Below are 19,158 nucleotides of genomic sequence, written 5' to 3'. Positions count from 1 at the left end.
TGATTTTTTCATTTTAAATTAAATCGATAATATTTATTTTTATTTCAATTTTAAAATTATTATACTTAAACGTAACACACACATTTTATATTTTAATTGCCAAGGCAATATCTCTAATTTTCGTTTTTATTGTTAGTAATTTGATGTGATTTTTTCATTTTTCAATCGTTTTTGATAGTATTTCTATGTAATTTATTTAGTTTTTATTTTTAGTAATTGTATGTGATTTTGTTGTTTTTAATTCATTTTTAACAATATGTATTTTGCTTTTGATAATATTTCTATATCATTTTCAGTTTTAGTAATATTAAACTTACAAATGACACATATTTTATATTTTTAATTGCCAAGGCAACATTTTCTTTCTTTTTTATTTAACCTTTTTTTACTTTTGTTTTTAAGGCTCTATATTTTTATCTTATTTTATTTCAGCTTTATTTAAAAAAAAAAAAAAAAGATTTTTAACAGTTTTTTTAGTTAACATAAACAACACTTATATGGAAATATCAGGGTATTTAAAATAGTAATTTTCAGAACAATAAAAGCCATGTACTTAGCTGTATAATGTATACATTTTTTTTATTCTCAGCTTTGCTAAATGTTTTAAAAGTTGCTCTTTCTGAGTAAAATCGCTAATTTTGATTTATTTATTTATTTTTTCATTAATTCCCAAATAGCACAAAAGTTCATGAAAATGTAAAGATCAAAAGGTCCGCCAACCCCTTGGATTTGTTTACACAGTAGTTCAAATTCAGGACTCTCTATTATTCTGACACAAGAGGGCGCCACATTATCATCAATAAACACACAAACCTTTGCCTGAACTCTGAAAAGGAGTATTTCTTTAATATGAACTTGTAACCTAAACCTTTACTTTGTTGTGGTGTAGAGGAGGCCTCACACTGCAAAAATAATATACATCCCTTCTAATGAATGTGCCACAAATATGCCACAAAACCAAAATGAAAAAAAGACTAAACTCAACTGTTGAAACAACAAACAATGTTATAAATAAAAAGCTTGTATTATACAGATAACATTAATCAAAATGAAACTTACAGGTACTGAACACTCGCACAATAAGCGAGGGAAAACTACTTGTACAACAATGTATCTGTAAAATGAACTGTAAATGAGGCTGGGGGCCGAGTGACTCGTGCTGGAGTAGATAAACAGTGCCATCACCCGTGTGTACACAATGATACACTGACACTCAAAAGTTTGGGATCAGTAAGATTCTTAATGTTTTTTAAAGAATTTATATATATGCTCATCGAGGCTGCATTTACTTGATCAAAAGTACTGGAAAAATGTAATATTGTGAAATATTATTACAGTTTAAAATCATGTTCTATATTAATTTGTGTTAAAATATCATTTATTTCTGTGATTCAAATCTTAATTCTTAACAGCCAATACTTAAGAAAAATGTCATGTAGTTTTTAAGTTGTTAGTCAGAGCAGCGCTAACAACATTAGCGCGCGTATGCTAACGTGTGTGCTAACTGTTTGCGTGTATAGACATGTAGTTAATGCAGTCAAGAGTTGCCTGGAACTACTGCCGTGTTCCAGGCAACCCGTTACCCGTGTTTTTCCAAACTTCTACCCGTGAAAGTGAAAGTGTTCTGGAAAGGCAGTCAAACCCGTGATTTCCCACCCGGGAACTCGTACTAGATCGACGTACTCGACATTCCGAGTTTTGGCATAACGTAGCCCGAGAAACAACAATATCAGCCTTTAGGGATGCGGTGTTTATGCAAGTGGCACACGTGGAAAAAATAGAGCTTAGGACAATATAACGTTGCAATCAAATTATTAATAATATAAAAATAATAAATGCGCTTGGGCCGTTTGGCGTGACTTGCCTGGAATGCTACAAAGTCTTGAATCATGGTTTGAAGTCCTGATTTACAAGCTCAAAAACCTGCCTGGAACGCAGCATACCTTTGCGGTGCGTTCGTCAGCCAATCAGATTTAAGCATTCAACGCACCGTAGTATAATTTTTTACATAAAAGATGTTTACATACCGGTATAGTCCACTAGAAAAATAATAGTTGCATTTATAAAGATGATCCTGTTTAAAAGTTTACATACATTTTTCTTAATACTGTGTAGTTACCTGAATCATCCACAGCTGTTTTTTTTTTTTTTTGTTTAGTGATAGTTGTTCATGAGTCCCTTATTTGTCCTGAACAGTTAAACTGCTGTTCTTCAGAAAAATCCTTCAGGTTCCATAAATTCTTTGGTTTTCCAGTGTCTTTTTGTGTATTTAAACCTTTTCCAACCATGATTGTATGATTTTTAGATCTAAAAATTGTCAATGTTGGGAACAGTTGTGCAGCCTAATATTTTCTCTGGAACCTGTGATTATTTTTTCAGGTTTTTAATAAATAAAATGTTTAAAAGAACCACATTTATTGAAAATAGAAAGCTTTTCTAACAATAAGGTTTGCTATCACTTTTTATCAATTTAACACATTCTTGGTAAATAAAGTATTCATTTCTTCAAAAAAAGACGTAGATGGTAGTTTATAATGTTACAACAATGTTTACAAAATATTTCTATTTTATTTACTTTTTATTTGTCAAAGAATCCTGGGGGGAAATGACAGGTTCCAACAAAATATTAAGTAGAACAACTGTTTTTAACATTGATAATAAATCAACATATTAGAATGATTTCTGAAGGATCATGTGACACTTAAGGCTGGAGTAATAATACTGAAAATTCAGCTTTGTATCACAGGAATAAATTACATTTTAAAATATTTTCACATAGAAAACTATAGAATATTATTTTTTCAATATATTTTAAATAAGTGCAGACTTGATCAGCATAAGAAATGTCTTTAAAAACCATTAAAAATCTTATTGATCCCAAACTTTTAAACGGCAGTGTACGTCCTGACCAAAAATGAGTGAAAAGAAAAAAAGAAAAAGCTTTTACCAGTGTGCCCGTGTCCTCAAATGGGTAAAAATAGTGAAACATCCTGAATTTTCTATTTGAAGACTGAACACTATATACAACAAGATCAGTTTCCCAGTGTTGCCGTTGACTTTCTATCATACATGTGTGTTGTTCTTTGTGAAATCTTCAAAAAAAAAAAATACAGTCTTTCCTTGATAAAGGGAAAAACTTGCAAAACACAGGAGAGATAACATGCATTCCTCATATAGCAGTATTAAAAGAATTAAAAAAATGAATTCTGAACTTGCTTTTTACACAATTTCTCATAGATCTTTTTGTCTAAATGCTGAGACAGACATAAGATTTGATTGTATGTCCTAAAACTACTGCTACCTGCACTAGAAACATATGAAAGTCCATGAAAAGAATGTAACATACAAGTTCAGACAAACACACAAAACATATTACTGCTGAAAAAATCCTCAGTATCCTGTGTAACCAGGCGTTCAGGTTACAAAAACACTGAAAAACTGAAAACACTGACCTGTGTAAATTCCAAATAAAAGCTTGAAATGCTCACAAATCCACACTTTTATGGCCTAACATCTAACAAAACTCAATAATAATCTTGCAACACCATTCGTTGTTCAAAACACCCGTTTTTAGGTTCAAAATGTGTTCATCGCAGAATGAAGAAAAGTTCATTTATGCTACGATTTCTGCTTGTTGAACATTTCTCAAGTAAGTTTCAAGTATATAAATGAGATTTAAAATGACAGGATCTTTGATGTATTACATGACCAGAGGAATAAAATGTTACTCAAAGGTCATTCGTTTTTGTACCATTTAGCCAAAAAATAACATTTGAATGTTATACGTCATTTGAATTGAATCGAAATGAAGTAAAATGTTCAAAATCTTTACCTCAACAGCAGAGAAAAATGTATACTCACGTACTTAAAACAGTGGACGACACAAAAACACACAAAACACTTGCGATTCTCTTTGAACTTGTCCTTTGAACCTTTTCCTCCTGTCGGTCCTCTATACAAGGATTTTAAGGATGGCATCCTGTCATCTCGTGCCTGATTTAGAAACCCTTGATGATGCAATAGGCCTCCATAGAGGATAAGATGATGTACGTCAGCCAGAGACTGAAAAACAGTGTTGTGGTTAGGATTTTGGGAGTCTGCGGGCCACCAAGTTCCCCTCCGATCTCGGGGCGGCGGCGGTACATGAGAACGGCGATACAGATGAAGGCAAAGATGGTGAAAACGGTGACGGAGAATGCCAGGGTGCCGGGGTCCACTCGGAAATACTGGCCTTGTGCCTGGTGAAATACGGCAGCGATGGACCAGGCCACTCCGATGCCCAGAAAGACGTTCACGGCATTGCTGCCCGTCACGTTGCCAATGGAGGCATCGGCGTACTGATCCTGGATGGCTGCCACCTTACTAGCGAATGTGTCTGGTTTGTGAGAGAATGACAGACAGAAATACTTTCAGGCACCATATTAGAATGATTTCTGAAGGATCATGTGACACTGAAGACTGGAGTAATAATGCTGAAAATGTAGCTGTGATCACAGGAATACATTACATTTTAAAATATATTCAAATAGAAAGCAGTTATTTTAAATAGTAAAAATATTACACAATATTACTGCTTTTGCCGTATTTTGGATCAAATAAATGCAGGCTTGGTGAGCAGAAGAGACTTCATTAAAAACATATTTACATGTATATATGTGACCCTGGACCACAAAACCAGTCATAAGGTTAAATTTGACAAAACTGAGATGTAAATAAGCTTTCTATTGATTTATGGTTTGTTAGGAAAGGACAATATTTGGCTGAGATACATCTATTTGAAATCAGAAATCTGAGGATGCAAAAAAATAAAAAAGACTGAGAAAATCACCTTTAAAGTTGTACAAATTAGGTTCTTAACAATGCAAATTACAAATCAAAAATTACATTTTGATATGTTTACAGTAGGAATTTTACAAAAAATCTTCATGGAACATGAACTTTACTTAATTTCTTAATGATTTTTGGCATAAAAGAAAAATCAAAAATTTTGACCCATGCAATGTATTTTTGGCTATTGCTACAAATATACCCCAGCGACTTAAGAATGGTTTTGTGGTCCAGGGTCACATATTTGTATTCATATAATTTTATTATATATAAATATATTGAATATATATATTTTAAATTTAAAAAAATATATATACATGCATGTGTGTGTTTTTATATATACATAATAAACATACACAGTACACACACACATATATTATCATGATTAATCCCACCTAACATTAAAGTTTTTAAATATACTTTTATTTCACATTCAATTTTTAAAATAATGTAGAAACACAAAGACTTTTTAAAAAATATTTGTTAAATATTTTTTTTTATACCTGAAGGTGAGCATTTGTTAGGATTATGTCTTGTTCTGTTCTGTTCTCTTAGTGTTTTCCCCCCTATGTTTCCAGTTCTAATGGTTTAGTCCTTGTCTTCCCCTCTAGTTTTGTTTCCATTTGGTTTGTTCATGCCCATATTTGTATTTCCCCCTCGTTATCCTGTTATCTTGTTTGTGACCACGCCCCCGTTTCAGTGTATTTAAGAGTCTGTGTTTGCACACCCCGTTTGTCGGTCAATGTAGATGTTACTTCCGTTTGTTTTGTTTCATGTGCTCATTTCCTGCTCCCGGTTTTGTTCATTTTGCAGTTTTTGTTTTAATAAACTTTATTCATTCAGTTACTCCGGTTCTACTCGTCCATCTCTACTCCTCAACCCAGCCAGATTGTGACAGCATTACTGATATTGTTCTTTTTTTCTCTAATATTTAATTAGTGACTAAAGCCATTCAACAGTATAATTGAGAGCTATTTTTTTTTCCTCTTTCTTTTGTTCTTGATTAACAGACATCACAGCAGCTGGGTTATTAGGTTATTTGGCTGCTATTACTTTAAGAGCTGCCGCTGCTTAAAGGAACACTCCACTTTTTTTGGAAATAGGCTCATTCTCCAACTCCCCCCGAGTTAATAAATTGAGTTTTACCGTTTTTAAATCCATTCAGCCGTTTTCCTGTTCTGGCGATATCACTTTCAGCATAGCTTAGCATAGATCATTGAATCCTATTAGACCAATAGCATCACGTTCAAAAATGACCAACGAGTTTCGATATTTCGGTATATTCCTATTTTAAACTTGACTCTTCTGTAGTTATATCATGTACTAATACCAGCAGAAAATGTGGCCGAAGCAGGCGCAGTAATATTAGCAGCGCCTGAAATTAGTTCCCAGCTAGGTAACTTCCAATGTGACCGGCGTGATATTACTGCGCCTGCTTCGGCCATGTTACAGCAGCAAACTTCCTTGACTAAAAAATAGGAAAAAATACCTTGACCAGAATGGAAGTGTAGTTCATAATCTTATCGGCCTAGAAAATCGCAGCTTTACATTTCTGCCGGATTTAGTATACAATATAACTACAGAAGAGTCAAGTTTTAAATAGGACAAATATCGAAACTTGTTGGTCATTTTTGAACGTGATGCTATATTGGCCTCATAGGATTCAATGATCTATGCTAAGCTATGCTTAAAGTGATATCGCCAGAACAGGAGACCGGCTGGATGATTTTTAAAATGGTAAAACTCAACTCATTAACTCACGGGGAGTTGGAGAATGAGCCTATTTCCAAAAAAGTGTTCCTTTAACATAACGCGGATCTGACACGCATGCTAGTAGTTTAATTTATTCTTTAATATGAAATGATAACAGAGAACAGAATAACGGTTGACAGGGCTGGTCAATTTGTTTTTTACTGACATAGGGCCTGACAGTATCTCATATGACCACAGTTCACTGTTGTTCTACTAAAGCTCACTTGTCACCTGTACCTTTCATTCACTCGTTTGAGTGTCTAGAGTTGGAGTACGCATCTGAAAGGTCTCTCATTTGATGTGGTCGTAAAGACATTCTGAGACTAAATAAACACTTCTTGTCAAGAAAAAAAAAAGAGAAAGAGACAGAAGCAGCAGTTAGGAGTGGAGTGGCCCACCCCTAGCCCTTCTCCTGCATTAAATATTTTTAACGCTGCTAAACTGGAAAAATGAATTGCCTGTGTTAACGTTAACACGCTAATGTTTTTGGGTGAGATGTGACATGTTTTTAAGTACCTGGCACAGAGGTTCCCAGCGCCACAAACACAACTGCAGTTACAGAGTCTTTCAGGCCAATTGTGCATCCAAAATGGGATGCCAGGTCTCCAATGAATGCAGTGAGGACGCCAATCATGATGATGGACACGATGAAACACGCCCAGCCATTCCAGTAGTCGGTGGGCGGCACGAACGCAAACAGAACCTTCCAGAACACCGTCAGGAAGTGCATGACGTAGTCGAAGCAAGATGGCATCTTTTCTTCCCCGCAATCGTCATCATCGTCTTCCCCTTAGGAGGAAAGAAAAAGAGGTGATCTGAATTATGGATTGGTTTGTTTGTTTCCTGTGAAGAGACAGGCTGTCCTCTTACTCCAGGGAACATCAGTGTCTGATAAGCATATCACTGTTGCACAGAACGGCTGACACCAATCAAATCTTATAAATCAGAGGAGGCAGAACTGCAGAATGAAGCTAGTAATAGTAAAAGTAATAATATTGTTTTACAGTGATTTGCCTATTATTTTAATTAAATACTTCATATTACAGTGTCCATTTAATATTTAATAATAGATAATGAATTGTGATGAATTCTATATTTACATTTATTTGACATATAAAAAATAAACATAATTTATATTTCTGTTTGTATGTGATATGACAACAGTTTTTATAAAAAAAAAAAAAAAAAAAAAGGTAAAATGCTCGTGAAGTGACACTCACAGCAGTTCTAGAGATTATGTTTATGTTCATGTACTCTGCAAATGTCAGGAGCTCTTTACTATGTGTGTTGCAAACAAAACCGTGCCATTCATTCTTTCATTCATTCACACAGAACATGCAGGATTCATATTTCAGTTGGCTTAATATTTACAGACACTAGTCTATATCGCTTTTTGGTTTAAGTGTACTGATCTACTTCCAATTTATTCATCCAAAATTTGGCAAATTCCGTCACATTCCATATTATATAGTCAATTCTTATGACTGGATTTCGTCTGTGTTTTCCGTGTCGCGGAAATCAAACAGGGCCTTATAAGTTTAGTTACCGTAATAATTGTTTTTAAGAGCAATTCTGTCTTTATCAAGGAAAAAATAGCGTGTTTCTTATAGGTTTGTTTTTTACCCAGAATTCTTCTGCCATCAGTCAAGATTTACTACTAGCATAACCAAACACAAGGCAAGGTCTCTAAAATGTCAAGGCCTTTTGCTTTCACCTTCCGTCTGCGTGTTTTTTTGAAGTGTCTTTCGTCATGTAGCACAGCATTATAATAAGGAATGTGTGGACGCAAAGCTCAGTGACTGTCTTTTGCCACACACGCACATGCAGTCCGACGCACACACAAGCACTCAGTCTGACAGGCTTGACTGAAGCTGACAGAGCTTGTTAGTGCAGCCTGAGCCAAGAGGAGACTGAAAGAGAGAGGGAGGGAGATCATAATCTAAATTCCTGGGGAATATTTTTCATAATTAGACATTAGGCGGTTTATGCAGGGCTGCCTTACTCTGTTGTGAACCAGTTGTGAACCAGGATGAACTTGCTTTGTTATGATGACACTGCATTATGTAAGAGGATCATTGATCTTTTTTCTTGTTAAAGACAGAGTTGTTCTCACACCTGAAGTCTTGCACATGTAGATTTAACGTTTGATAAAAAAAATAAAAATGAATATGGTGTAAAAACCTATCCACCTTTGTAAAATAAGTGTAAATATAGAATTATACATTTACATTTGTTACAATTTATTATTTATTATTAAATATTAAATGCTTTGAAATATTACAGTATATATAATATATATATATATATAAATTAATATAAATATTAATTCATTATTAGATAAATAAGCAAATCGATATAACATTATTTGTCTTAAATAATAGTAAAAAAAGGATTTTTGTCATTTAAAAAAATATATTATTACATTATTTTTTATAAATATAAGTATGGGAACATTATAGAAATATAAATGATGTAAAATGGTGTTTACATTTATTTAGAAATATGTAAAACAAATGTAAATATAGAATTATAAATGTAAATTAATTACAATATATTATCTATTATTAAATATTAAATGAACACTATAATATATTACATTAATTATTATATAATTAAGCATATCACTATAAAATATTATTATTTGTCTGTCCTTATCATACAAAATTCAGATTTTTTTTATTTTCAAAAATACATTACTTATTAATGAATTTCTTATATTACATTTATTTTTATATTAAGTATAGAAAACTAAAGGTCTTCACAGCAACTCATCAAAATAAAAGTTTGGTTTAACTTGAAGAAACTGTGGCAGAAATATAATATATCTGCAAGCAGCAATTAAGGGGCCAAGCAATAGGCAAGCAAGGCAGCACGTTTTAGAGCAACTGAAGCAATAAATCATTTTCAATTTCATTCTAACCGCTAGTAATACGATTTAAAGAATTATCACTTTTGTCCAATAGGTGGCGCTGTTATCAAATCGATGTGGTGTGTTCTGTGTGAGGTGACAATGACACCCACAAAGTTTAGTGTCAATATGTCAAAGCTTTGCAGAGAAACATACTCAGATGTAGTCTAGCATCATGCCTTAACTTTGTTGAATTGCTATACAAAAACAGTTTTGTCTATCAACACGAAATCCATAGCCTTTTGTGAGCACTGTCTGAAGATGATGTGATTCAATTTTGATGAAAATCAGAACCAACGGTCGAGGAGTTCGAAAATGTAGTTTTTTTTTTAAACATAAATCAAAATGGTGGACTGAAAGTCTGGCTGACTATGGCATAATTGGTACCTATGTGTCGGCCTCAAATGCAGTTTGGCATCTTTCCAGCAAATTCATTAATGACTTTGTATATCGACATGAAATCCATTACTTCGTCAAATTTGGTAATAGTTGGACCAACAGTCTAGGAGGAGTTTGAAAAAGAAGGTTTTGAGCATTAATTAAAATGGCAGACAGTACTGTCAGGGCATGGTGCCGAAGACACATACTGAGTTTCGTAATGATACGCCAATGTGTTCGTAAAATATAGCATTTTATAATAAAATTCTAATTGGCCGACACCCAAAATTGCAGACAGGGATATCTCCTCCAAATCTAAAGAGACCAATTTTGTCATTTTTGGCCAAATCATTCAAAAGTTATAAGCAAAAATACCCATTTTTTATATCTCCTAACCACTAGATGGCACTGCGCCGAAACTGTGCAGATAGCCTCAGCCTCATGCTTGTTATAACACACACCAAGTTTGCCAAACCGTTGCGGAGATGTAGCCTCATATTCATTTTTGTGTGCCATTCTTAAAATTCGTTCATGCCTTATTCAAGAAGGGTTTGACTAATCAACTTTTTGCCAGCATGGTCTGAAGATAATCTGAGCGAATTGTGTTATTACAAACATTTAAAAATCCAAGAAATCAGAAGAAAAAAGATTTTTCCTTCTAGACCTTAGCGTTCAAGTTATTGCAAATTTGGACAGTTGGTGGCACTAGAGAAATTGACTTAGAGACTCAAAATTTGCTATGGTTAATGTTGAGACTTTTCTCTATCTGTGTGCCAAATGATAGCCTGGGTTTCCCATGCTGCTTTGCACGCAGCACGATTTTATTCACGCTGCTAGGCAGCCTGGAGTCCATGGACCAAATTTTCACCTCAGATAGGGAACCAATCACAGAACGGGAGGGAGCAGCAAGACGATGACGCCTTCTATGCGACTCACCGATGCAGTCTGTTTATAACTATGGATCCAGCATGGCAGCAGACGCGAAGTAGTTCATACTTGGCATCTTTTTTGACAAGGGCGTTTTTTTAGTTGCAAAAAAATCTGGAAGCATTGCAGCAGAGGGCGACTTTTTGTTGCTATAACAACAGCTGCAACAGTAGCCTATGTGTGGTGCAGAGATGTCGATAAAAAAGGAAGCTGGCTCTTTTCTTTATTTGACATTTTTGCCTTTAATTTGATAGGACAGTATTTAGACAGAAAGCGAAGTGGGAGAGAGAGAGAGCGGGGGACGGGATCGGGAAAGGACTGCGAGCCGGGACTCGAAAAAGGGAGGCCCGAAGCGCAACGGCGCTACTGTACAAGTTGATGTGCGGCTCAAGAAGCTAGAAACGCTGCACATCGGTTTTTGAAGTTAACGAGGAGGCAAATCCGGTTCACAACAATAAAATAAAAGTCTATATAACGGCACCTTTCCCATTTTTTCTTGTTGTTATGGAAACGAAAGGTCTAGCTACTCGCTTGTCATTGGTCAGCTGTCAAAAAAGCGCTTGACGTAGGACGTTTACTTTAGAAAAGTTCAACTTTTTTCAACTTAAAAAGACGCTCTGAGCTGCAGAAAAAGACGCCGGCGGTGGCGTTTAAAAAAAGCGCTCAGGGCTTTTTTGAAAAGACGGTTTACTGCATAGGGTTATAATGTAAAACAGACGCTGGCAGTTAAAAAAAAGATGCTAAGTGTGAACACGGCCTTAGATAGTGTTCTAAGTAGTTTAGAACGCAAGTTCTACATACGTCATCCGGTATAATTGAAACGATTGGCTATGAGCTAAGCACAGGCGCATTTGATAGACATTCGTAGCGCCCAATAAACGGCTCTGGGCATTCGTAAACCACGCCATGACGAATCATGACGTTGTCATGACGTGGTTTGGCGTTAGCCAGGCTAGCCAAATGACACAACTTTCCAGCAAACAGTTCTATGGGCTGCAATAGACTCGAGCGGAAGAAGAAGAAGACGATGAAATGGAAGAATAAACATAAGAACACCAATGGATACAATTGGTGCCTTTACACCTTCAGTGCTTGGCCCTTAATAACTCAATGTAATGTTAGTACTACTACTGCTAATACAATTATTATTAAAACATTTCATATTTTTTATTTTTGGCATTTTATTTTGTAATATTTACCGGAAAAAAATATTTACCAGAATTTATTTACCAGACAAATGTAAATGCACAACACAGTAATTCATAGTATATAAATATTTTTTTTAATATAAGTGAATTAATTAGAGATGCTTTTGATTATTAAAATGGAATGAAAATGAAATCCGGAAAATTAATAGAAAAACAGAAAGTGGACGTGACAAAAATATCTACAATGCACATAAAGAAGCTATGCATAACTTCAACATTAGCATCCTATTTTACTTTCATAATGTGACATATTTTTGAATAAATAATATTTAACATAATGAAGGCAATCAGAACTGATATTTAGATGTTATGAATGCAACAGTATTTGTTGATCTCAATACTGAGATCTGGTTCTTGGAAAGTCCAACTTTATACTAAGAGCTGCTCATGAGAAAAAAAAGAAAATGTTGATTATCGTCTTTCTCTGGCACAGCTATGATTGACACTCTGCACAGCCAATTTTGTTAGTCAATAAACCATTTAAATGCACTTCTCTCTGGCTACAGGCAAGCACTCAGCCCCAACACATTTTAAATTTCAATGGTGCTCTAATTAAAGATATGTGGCCAAATTAGCACACTGATTGAGCAGCAATTACAACAAGCCCTTCAGAGATGAAACAGCAAAATAGCCTTGTTTTCTAGCATTCTGTCAGATCAAGTCAGCAGGGGATTGTGCAATGATTGTGTTTACAGTACATAGAGACTTAATGGAAAAACTGACAGCATTTTTTTCAGTGACTCACCTGAGCTGACAGTGATGGCTCCTACAAACTGGTCTCTCCAACTGTTAGTACCAACCAAAAGGGCCAAGTTGGTTTTCTTTATGAGTTTGTCGACTGTGCTCTGGAATGGGGGTTAAAATCATTACAACTGTGTTAGCAGTACTTAAAAGATTTAACAGTAACATTTTACAAAGTTGGTAAACACCAACTGATACACTAACATGAACAAAGAACAAATGCTAAGTTCTGTCAAGAACAAGGTTCATGTTGCATACACAGCCAATAAGCTTGCTGCTTTACATTTAAATGACTGGTTAGCATTCACTAGAGCATTTCGCACTTCCTGTGAAACCCTCCACTTCCCCAGCTCCACCTGTATAGATATGCTTTAGTTGCGTTTCTGTCTATGCAGGGTCAGAAAGCTCTTGGATCTCATCAAAAAAAATCAAAATTTGTTTTTTTAAAGATAAACAAAGACCTTGCGGGTTTGGAACGACACAAGGGTGCGTAATTAATAACAGAATTTCATTTTTGGGTGAACTATTTCTTTAAAGTGCATTCAAATAGAAAACCACTTTTATCTTGTAAAAAAACTGGTACAGCAGATTTTTTAGATTAGGAAAAAGATTTCCAATAAAGATTTTCCTCTAGTGCGGCCAGCGAGAAACCTGCCAGGCTGAATACAAAGTCTTATTCATTACATCCTAGAAACTGAATTGTCAGGACGACATCGCTTTTTGATTATGAAGGTTGTAGTGAGTATTACACCAGAAGGACGTCATAATTCTGTGCAGTTCAATCAAATCTTCAGGATATGAGGAAATCATTCCACTTTGAGGCCAAGCAAATTAATCTGACAGACATGATGAAAACTAATAAACCCTCTGACGCACAGAGGCAGTGCAGAAAATGGATACCGTTAACATGTATAAAGTGACAGGCAGTCTGAAAGGTTGCGGTAATAGCTCTGCTCATGTCTGGTGTATCTGAAGAGCAATTAAAGGTTGAATCATCTCCAGCTGCGGCTACTTCAGCGGGGCAGGATACAATCGCTCATGTCCAGATGCTCTGTCATCCTCTTATTCACCTTTAAGGATTTCCAAGCCCCCATTCATGCTTCAAATGCCATTGCTCGACCTTAAATTAAATGTGTGCGGTGTCTGAATGTATTTTTGACTTGAAGAGGTACCTTAAACTCATAGGACTCCTCAATGATTACTTCAAGTTTCACATGTTCACCCAATGTCGGGCGACCCATTTCAGCAATACGCCTCTCATCCTTCTCTTTGATAGTCAGGGTCTCCTCTTCCCCGTCCTCTGAGAGAGACAGACAAAGCAAGAGAGGAACAGAAAATTTGATGGGAGAAACACAAAGAGATGGTAAGTAGCAGGGAGTCTATGACATTTATAAATGCATCAGTTAAAGGGATAGTTCAGCCAAAAAGAAAAATTCTGTCATTAATGGTTTATAGTTTACCTTGATTTCGTTCCAAACCTGTGAGACCTTCATTCATCTTCAGAACACAAATGAAGGTTTTTTTCATGAAATCCAAGAGCTTTCTGACCCTGCATAGACAGCAATGCAACTAACATTTTCAAGGCTCAGAAAGGTAGTAAGGACATCATTAAAATAGACATTAGTGGTTCAACTGTAATTTTATGAAGCTGCGAGAATACTTTTTGTACACAATAAAAACAAAAATGACTTTATTCAACAATTTCTTCTCTTCCACATGTTCACCAGAGTACCATGACATCAGTCGAAAACTGACATGGAAGAGAAGAAATTGTTGAATTAAGTTATTTTTGTTTTCTTTCCACAAGAAAACAAAATGTATTCTTGTAGTTTCAAAACCTTGAAAACTATTTGAATTTGAAGATCAGGGTAAATTTAACTTATTTTGTATTCTGGGAAATAAGTAGCTATCTTCTGTAGCCTCTGAAAGGCAGTACTAAATGAAAAAATATGATATTTAGGCAAAACTAGAAAAATTACATTCAGTTCAAAAGTTTTCACCCCACGGCTCTTAATGCATCGTTCTTCCTTCTGAGGCATCAGTGAGCATTTGAATCTTCTGTAATATAATATGAGACCCTCAGTTGTCCTCAGTGTAATAAAATGGATCTCAAAATCATACAGTCACTGTTGGGAAGGGTTCAAATACACAAAAATGCTGGAAAAAGAATTTGAAGGATTCAGAATCCTGAAGGAAACTGTTTAGGACAAACTAGAGACTCATAAACAACTATCACTAAACAAAAACACAGCTGTGGATCATTCAGGGAACAACACAGAACTAAGAATCAAGGGGATGTAAACTTTTGAACGTGGTCATTTTTATAAATTCAACTATTATCTTGTGGACTATATGTAAACATTTTTTATGTGAAAAATCTTATTCAGGTCAGTACTAAATAAACAATAACATGCATTTTGTATGATCCTCCTTATTTTGGTTCTGAAAAGAGGGTGTACATTTTTTACCTCTGCCGTACCTTTCTGGCCTTTTCTGGTACCTTTCTGAACATGTCAGTTCCATTGCTGTCTAAGCAGTGTTAGAAAGCTCTCAAATTTCATCAAAAAATTCTTAATTTGTGTTCCGAAGATAAACAAACATCGTACGTGTATGGAGCGACACAAGGGTGAGAAATTAATGACAGAATTTTTATTTTTGGGTGAACTGTCTCTCTAATTGGCCCAATCCCATAATGTATGATTACATAATTTGCAATGTTTAAATACAGTCGTAACATCTGCAATCTAAGCTATGCTACGCTCGTTCAGAAGCGTGAGAATGCAATGCTGTCAATCTGGACTTGAAAACGTGTTTGAAGGTGTTGGCCTCTTTCTAGGGTTAAAAATACATCATTACTATCTAAAATAATAATTGGTTCATTGATTAAAGATATTTAAAGGAACAGTTTGTCCAAACAAGATGTTGTCACTCCCATGCCGCTCTAACCCACTATTATCTTCTTTCTTCTGTGAAACGCAAATAAGATCAGAATGTCTGAGCTTCTGATTTTCATACAAGCAAAGTCAATGTTTAAAATGAAAAAAAAAATCAGAAATGCATTAGGATGACATTTTTGTGATTGTTGGGCAAACTATTGCTTTAAAGGAATAATTATTGATTAGTCAATAATTACTCACCCTCATGTCATTCCAAACCCGTAGGACCTTCGTTCATCTTCAGTCACAAATTAAGGTATTTTTGATTAAATCTCTGTCCTCTGAAACCCTCCACATCCCCAGCTCCACCTGTATAGATCTGCTTCAGTTACCTTCAGTTACCTATGCAGGGTCAGAAAGCTCTCGGATTTCATCAAAAATATCTTAATTTGTGTTCCGAAGATAAACGAAGATCTTACAGGTTTGGAACAACATGAGTGAGTAATTAATGACAGAATTTTTTTTTTTTTTTTGGGGGGGGGGGGGGTACAATCCCTTTAAAATAACACAATACAACAATTCCACAAAGGTCTATAAGCATACTGCATTGTTTAAAAACACTTCTCATGTGATTAAACACATGCATTTAGCATTTAACACCTTTTTCCAAACCTGTGAAGTAAATATAACAGCACTTGCATGTTACACTAGTAAGGAAATTATAGCTGGTGATCTCTGGTGTCATCTATTATGACTGTTTACATCCTTACACCCTCTTTATGAAACAGGATGTTGAGAAAATTGGCTCAAATGTGCACAGATGATATGAGATCACACATTTATAGTGAGAGAAGGGAGAATGAATTAAGGAAAAGAAAGAGAAAAGGATGAACAGGAGAGGAAATGGATACCTGTGATGCTGATAATGGTGGAGGGGATTGGTTTGTCTCTACCCTGCACTTTCCGGTACACATCCCTGCCTGATGATCCCAAACACATTCACTCAACAGTGTTAGCACAGACGCTAACAGATCTACAGAGCTTTATCTATGATGGTGCACAACTAAATAAAGCTTTATAAAGCAGAAAATTTCAATGATTGCTTGAGAGAACAGATTATAGTTAGGTTTATGACCCTAAAGTTTGTGTAAAGTTATCACTGAGATTAAATGAAATATTTGTATACGTTTTACAATGCAAAAAATGTCATAAAAGGGCGAAACAGGCTATAGTTATGACGTGACACCATATGACATCAACTTCAAATGTGTAAAAATCAACCACACCTTTGGCTGAATAGAATTCTTTCAAGTCTTCTGACTAACATATGCTAATTTTAGGAAACACTGTTCTCTCAGTGATGAAATTTTCTAGCAACAGACACTCCTTGGACACAGTATTCAAAGTGTAAATGTTCTTTGAGAATCAATGTGCGTGCTGTCACACTTGAGCGAGTTTGACAAGACTGTTACGAAAGCACTGACACGCTGGCTTAAGGCAGACTAGCTATGCATTCTCATTAGGAACCAGCCAGTTTGCCTTTGGGAGTAATGCTAATGATGGTTACTGAACAGGTGACAGTGCGTTGTGTTGTTGCCCAATAAACAATATCCTTGTGAAACTTTGTGGCGTGCAGCAAATGTGGCATTTCAACACACTTCTAGTATATTCTAGTAGGTTCAGAGCACTATGACAGAAATTGTCTCAATTGAGTACACAGGTAAGCTTAGTGTTTAGTATTTTATTAGAGACATGGACTGTGTCTGAAAAATATTGGTGATTTTATTTTGAAGCATTGAAGTTTGTTTGTTGGTTTTGCAATCGAACCTTTGCAGTGAGTTTGATTGACAGGCGATCTGACCAATCAGAATCCACAATTTCTGTCCGTCAAACAAACCAGACAAAAGAGTAGATTAATGTTTGTGGACTTGAACTTGATTGATGACGTGTATTGACACTTCTCATGGTTGAAACACCATACTTTGTGATGTTCATGTGTCTGATTGAGTGGTTAAAATTGCATTTTATTAATGAAAATACTATTTTTAAATAATTATAAAAATAGAAACATTTATCATAAATGTATTTAGAATCAATTTAAATTTTGCTTCAATCTTTTTTTCTTTTTTTCTTTTTTTGCCCAGTTAAAATTACATTTCTACCTGAAAATAAACATTATATATTTAATAATCATTGTTTTCAGACAGAGCAGTAAACTATAAATTATTTTAGAAATAATTGTAATTATTTATAATTATCCAATTTTATTTGAAAAAAATAGAATTTATAGTACGGTTATATATTTCCATTTTGATACAATATAATGTTTTTTACCCTTTACACATTGATAAATACACATTTTAGTAATTTTTTTACACAGTGGTAAAATAAAAATTATTTATCAAATTAAATTTTTTTTAATTATTATTTATAATTAATAAAAATACTTATTTAATTATACTAATATATATATATATATATATATATATATATATATAGACACACAACATTTAGATTTTTTTTTTTTTAATTTTTGCCTGGAAATTATAGTACAGTTAAAATTTTCCATTTTGATACAATTGTATTTTTTTACCCATTTTACGCATGGATAAATAGACACTATAGTAATTTTTGAACAAAATACAATTTTTTAAAAATAAAAAATAATTATTATTTATCACTAATAATAATACTTATTTAATTCTAATTTGTTTTAAAATTATACAACATTTTTTATTTAACATAATTTTTTGACTATTTATGAATCAATTTCATTATTTTCAGAAACTGTAGTAAACTATAAATTATTTTATAATTGATTTAATAAATAAAATATTGTAATTATTATTTATATACATCTTTTGAGACATAACTTATAGTACAGTTATACATTTCCATTTTGATACAATATACTTTTTTTACCACTAATAAACATTTTTGAATGCAGTGGTAAAATATAAATTATTTATCAAAAAAAAAAAAAAATTATTACTAATTAAAAATAATACTTATTTAATTATATATATTTTAAAATGACACAAAATTTTGATTACATTTTTTTGGGGGGGTTTGGCCATTTATGAATCAATTTTTATCAAGAAATTAGCACTGTAATCATTATTTTCAGACACAGCAGTAAACTATGAATTATTTAATAAAATATTGATTAAATAAAATAATATTAATTATTATAATAATAATAATATTTAATTTATAATTAGAATACTTAATTTATAAATTTCCATTTTGATACTATATACATTTTCTACCCATTGTACGTACTGACAAATACACACTGTAGTCATTTTTGAACACAGTGGTATAATATAAATTATTTATCAAATAAAAAATTATTGATTATTATTTATAATGAATGATAAGACATTTAATTATCATTATTTTTAAATTATACTAAATTTGATTTATATATTTTTTGAGCCATTTATTAATCAGTTTCTACCAAAAATAACACTTTAGTCATTATTTTCAGACACAGTAGTAAACTATGAATTATTTTATAAATTATTTATTTAAAAAAATA

At 33.7% G+C, this 19,158-nt stretch overlaps 1 protein-coding gene across 3 annotated transcripts in view; it reads right to left on the bottom strand.

Annotated features, from left to right (window-relative positions):
- Nucleotides 1-825: 825 nt before the first annotated feature.
- slc8a1a (solute carrier family 8 member 1a) overlaps nt 826-19,158 on the bottom strand; it is a 65,271-nt gene continuing 46,938 nt past the window's right edge. For 2 of the 3 annotated variants that reach the window (XM_073825609.1, XM_073825610.1), the window contains exons 6-10: nt 16,529-16,597; nt 13,914-14,041; nt 12,746-12,845; nt 7,096-7,368; nt 826-4,375 (exon numbers count right to left, since the gene is read on the bottom strand). In XM_073825609.1, coding sequence (XP_073681710.1) covers nt 3,999-4,375; nt 7,096-7,368; nt 12,746-12,845; nt 13,914-14,041; nt 16,529-16,597 — 947 coding nt within the window. In that variant the 3' untranslated portion in view covers nt 826-3,998. The remainder of the gene's footprint in view (nt 4,376-7,095; nt 7,369-12,745; nt 12,846-13,913; nt 14,042-16,528; nt 16,598-19,158) is intronic. The other variant, XM_073825611.1, reaches the window with a different exon arrangement.

This window comes from Garra rufa, chromosome 20 (genome assembly GCF_049309525.1).
Source record: "Garra rufa chromosome 20, GarRuf1.0, whole genome shotgun sequence".
NCBI lineage: Eukaryota > Metazoa > Chordata > Actinopteri > Cypriniformes > Cyprinidae > Garra > Garra rufa.
Note: the sequence above shows the minus strand (reverse complement) of the source record. Positions and strands in the feature narration are given on the sequence as shown.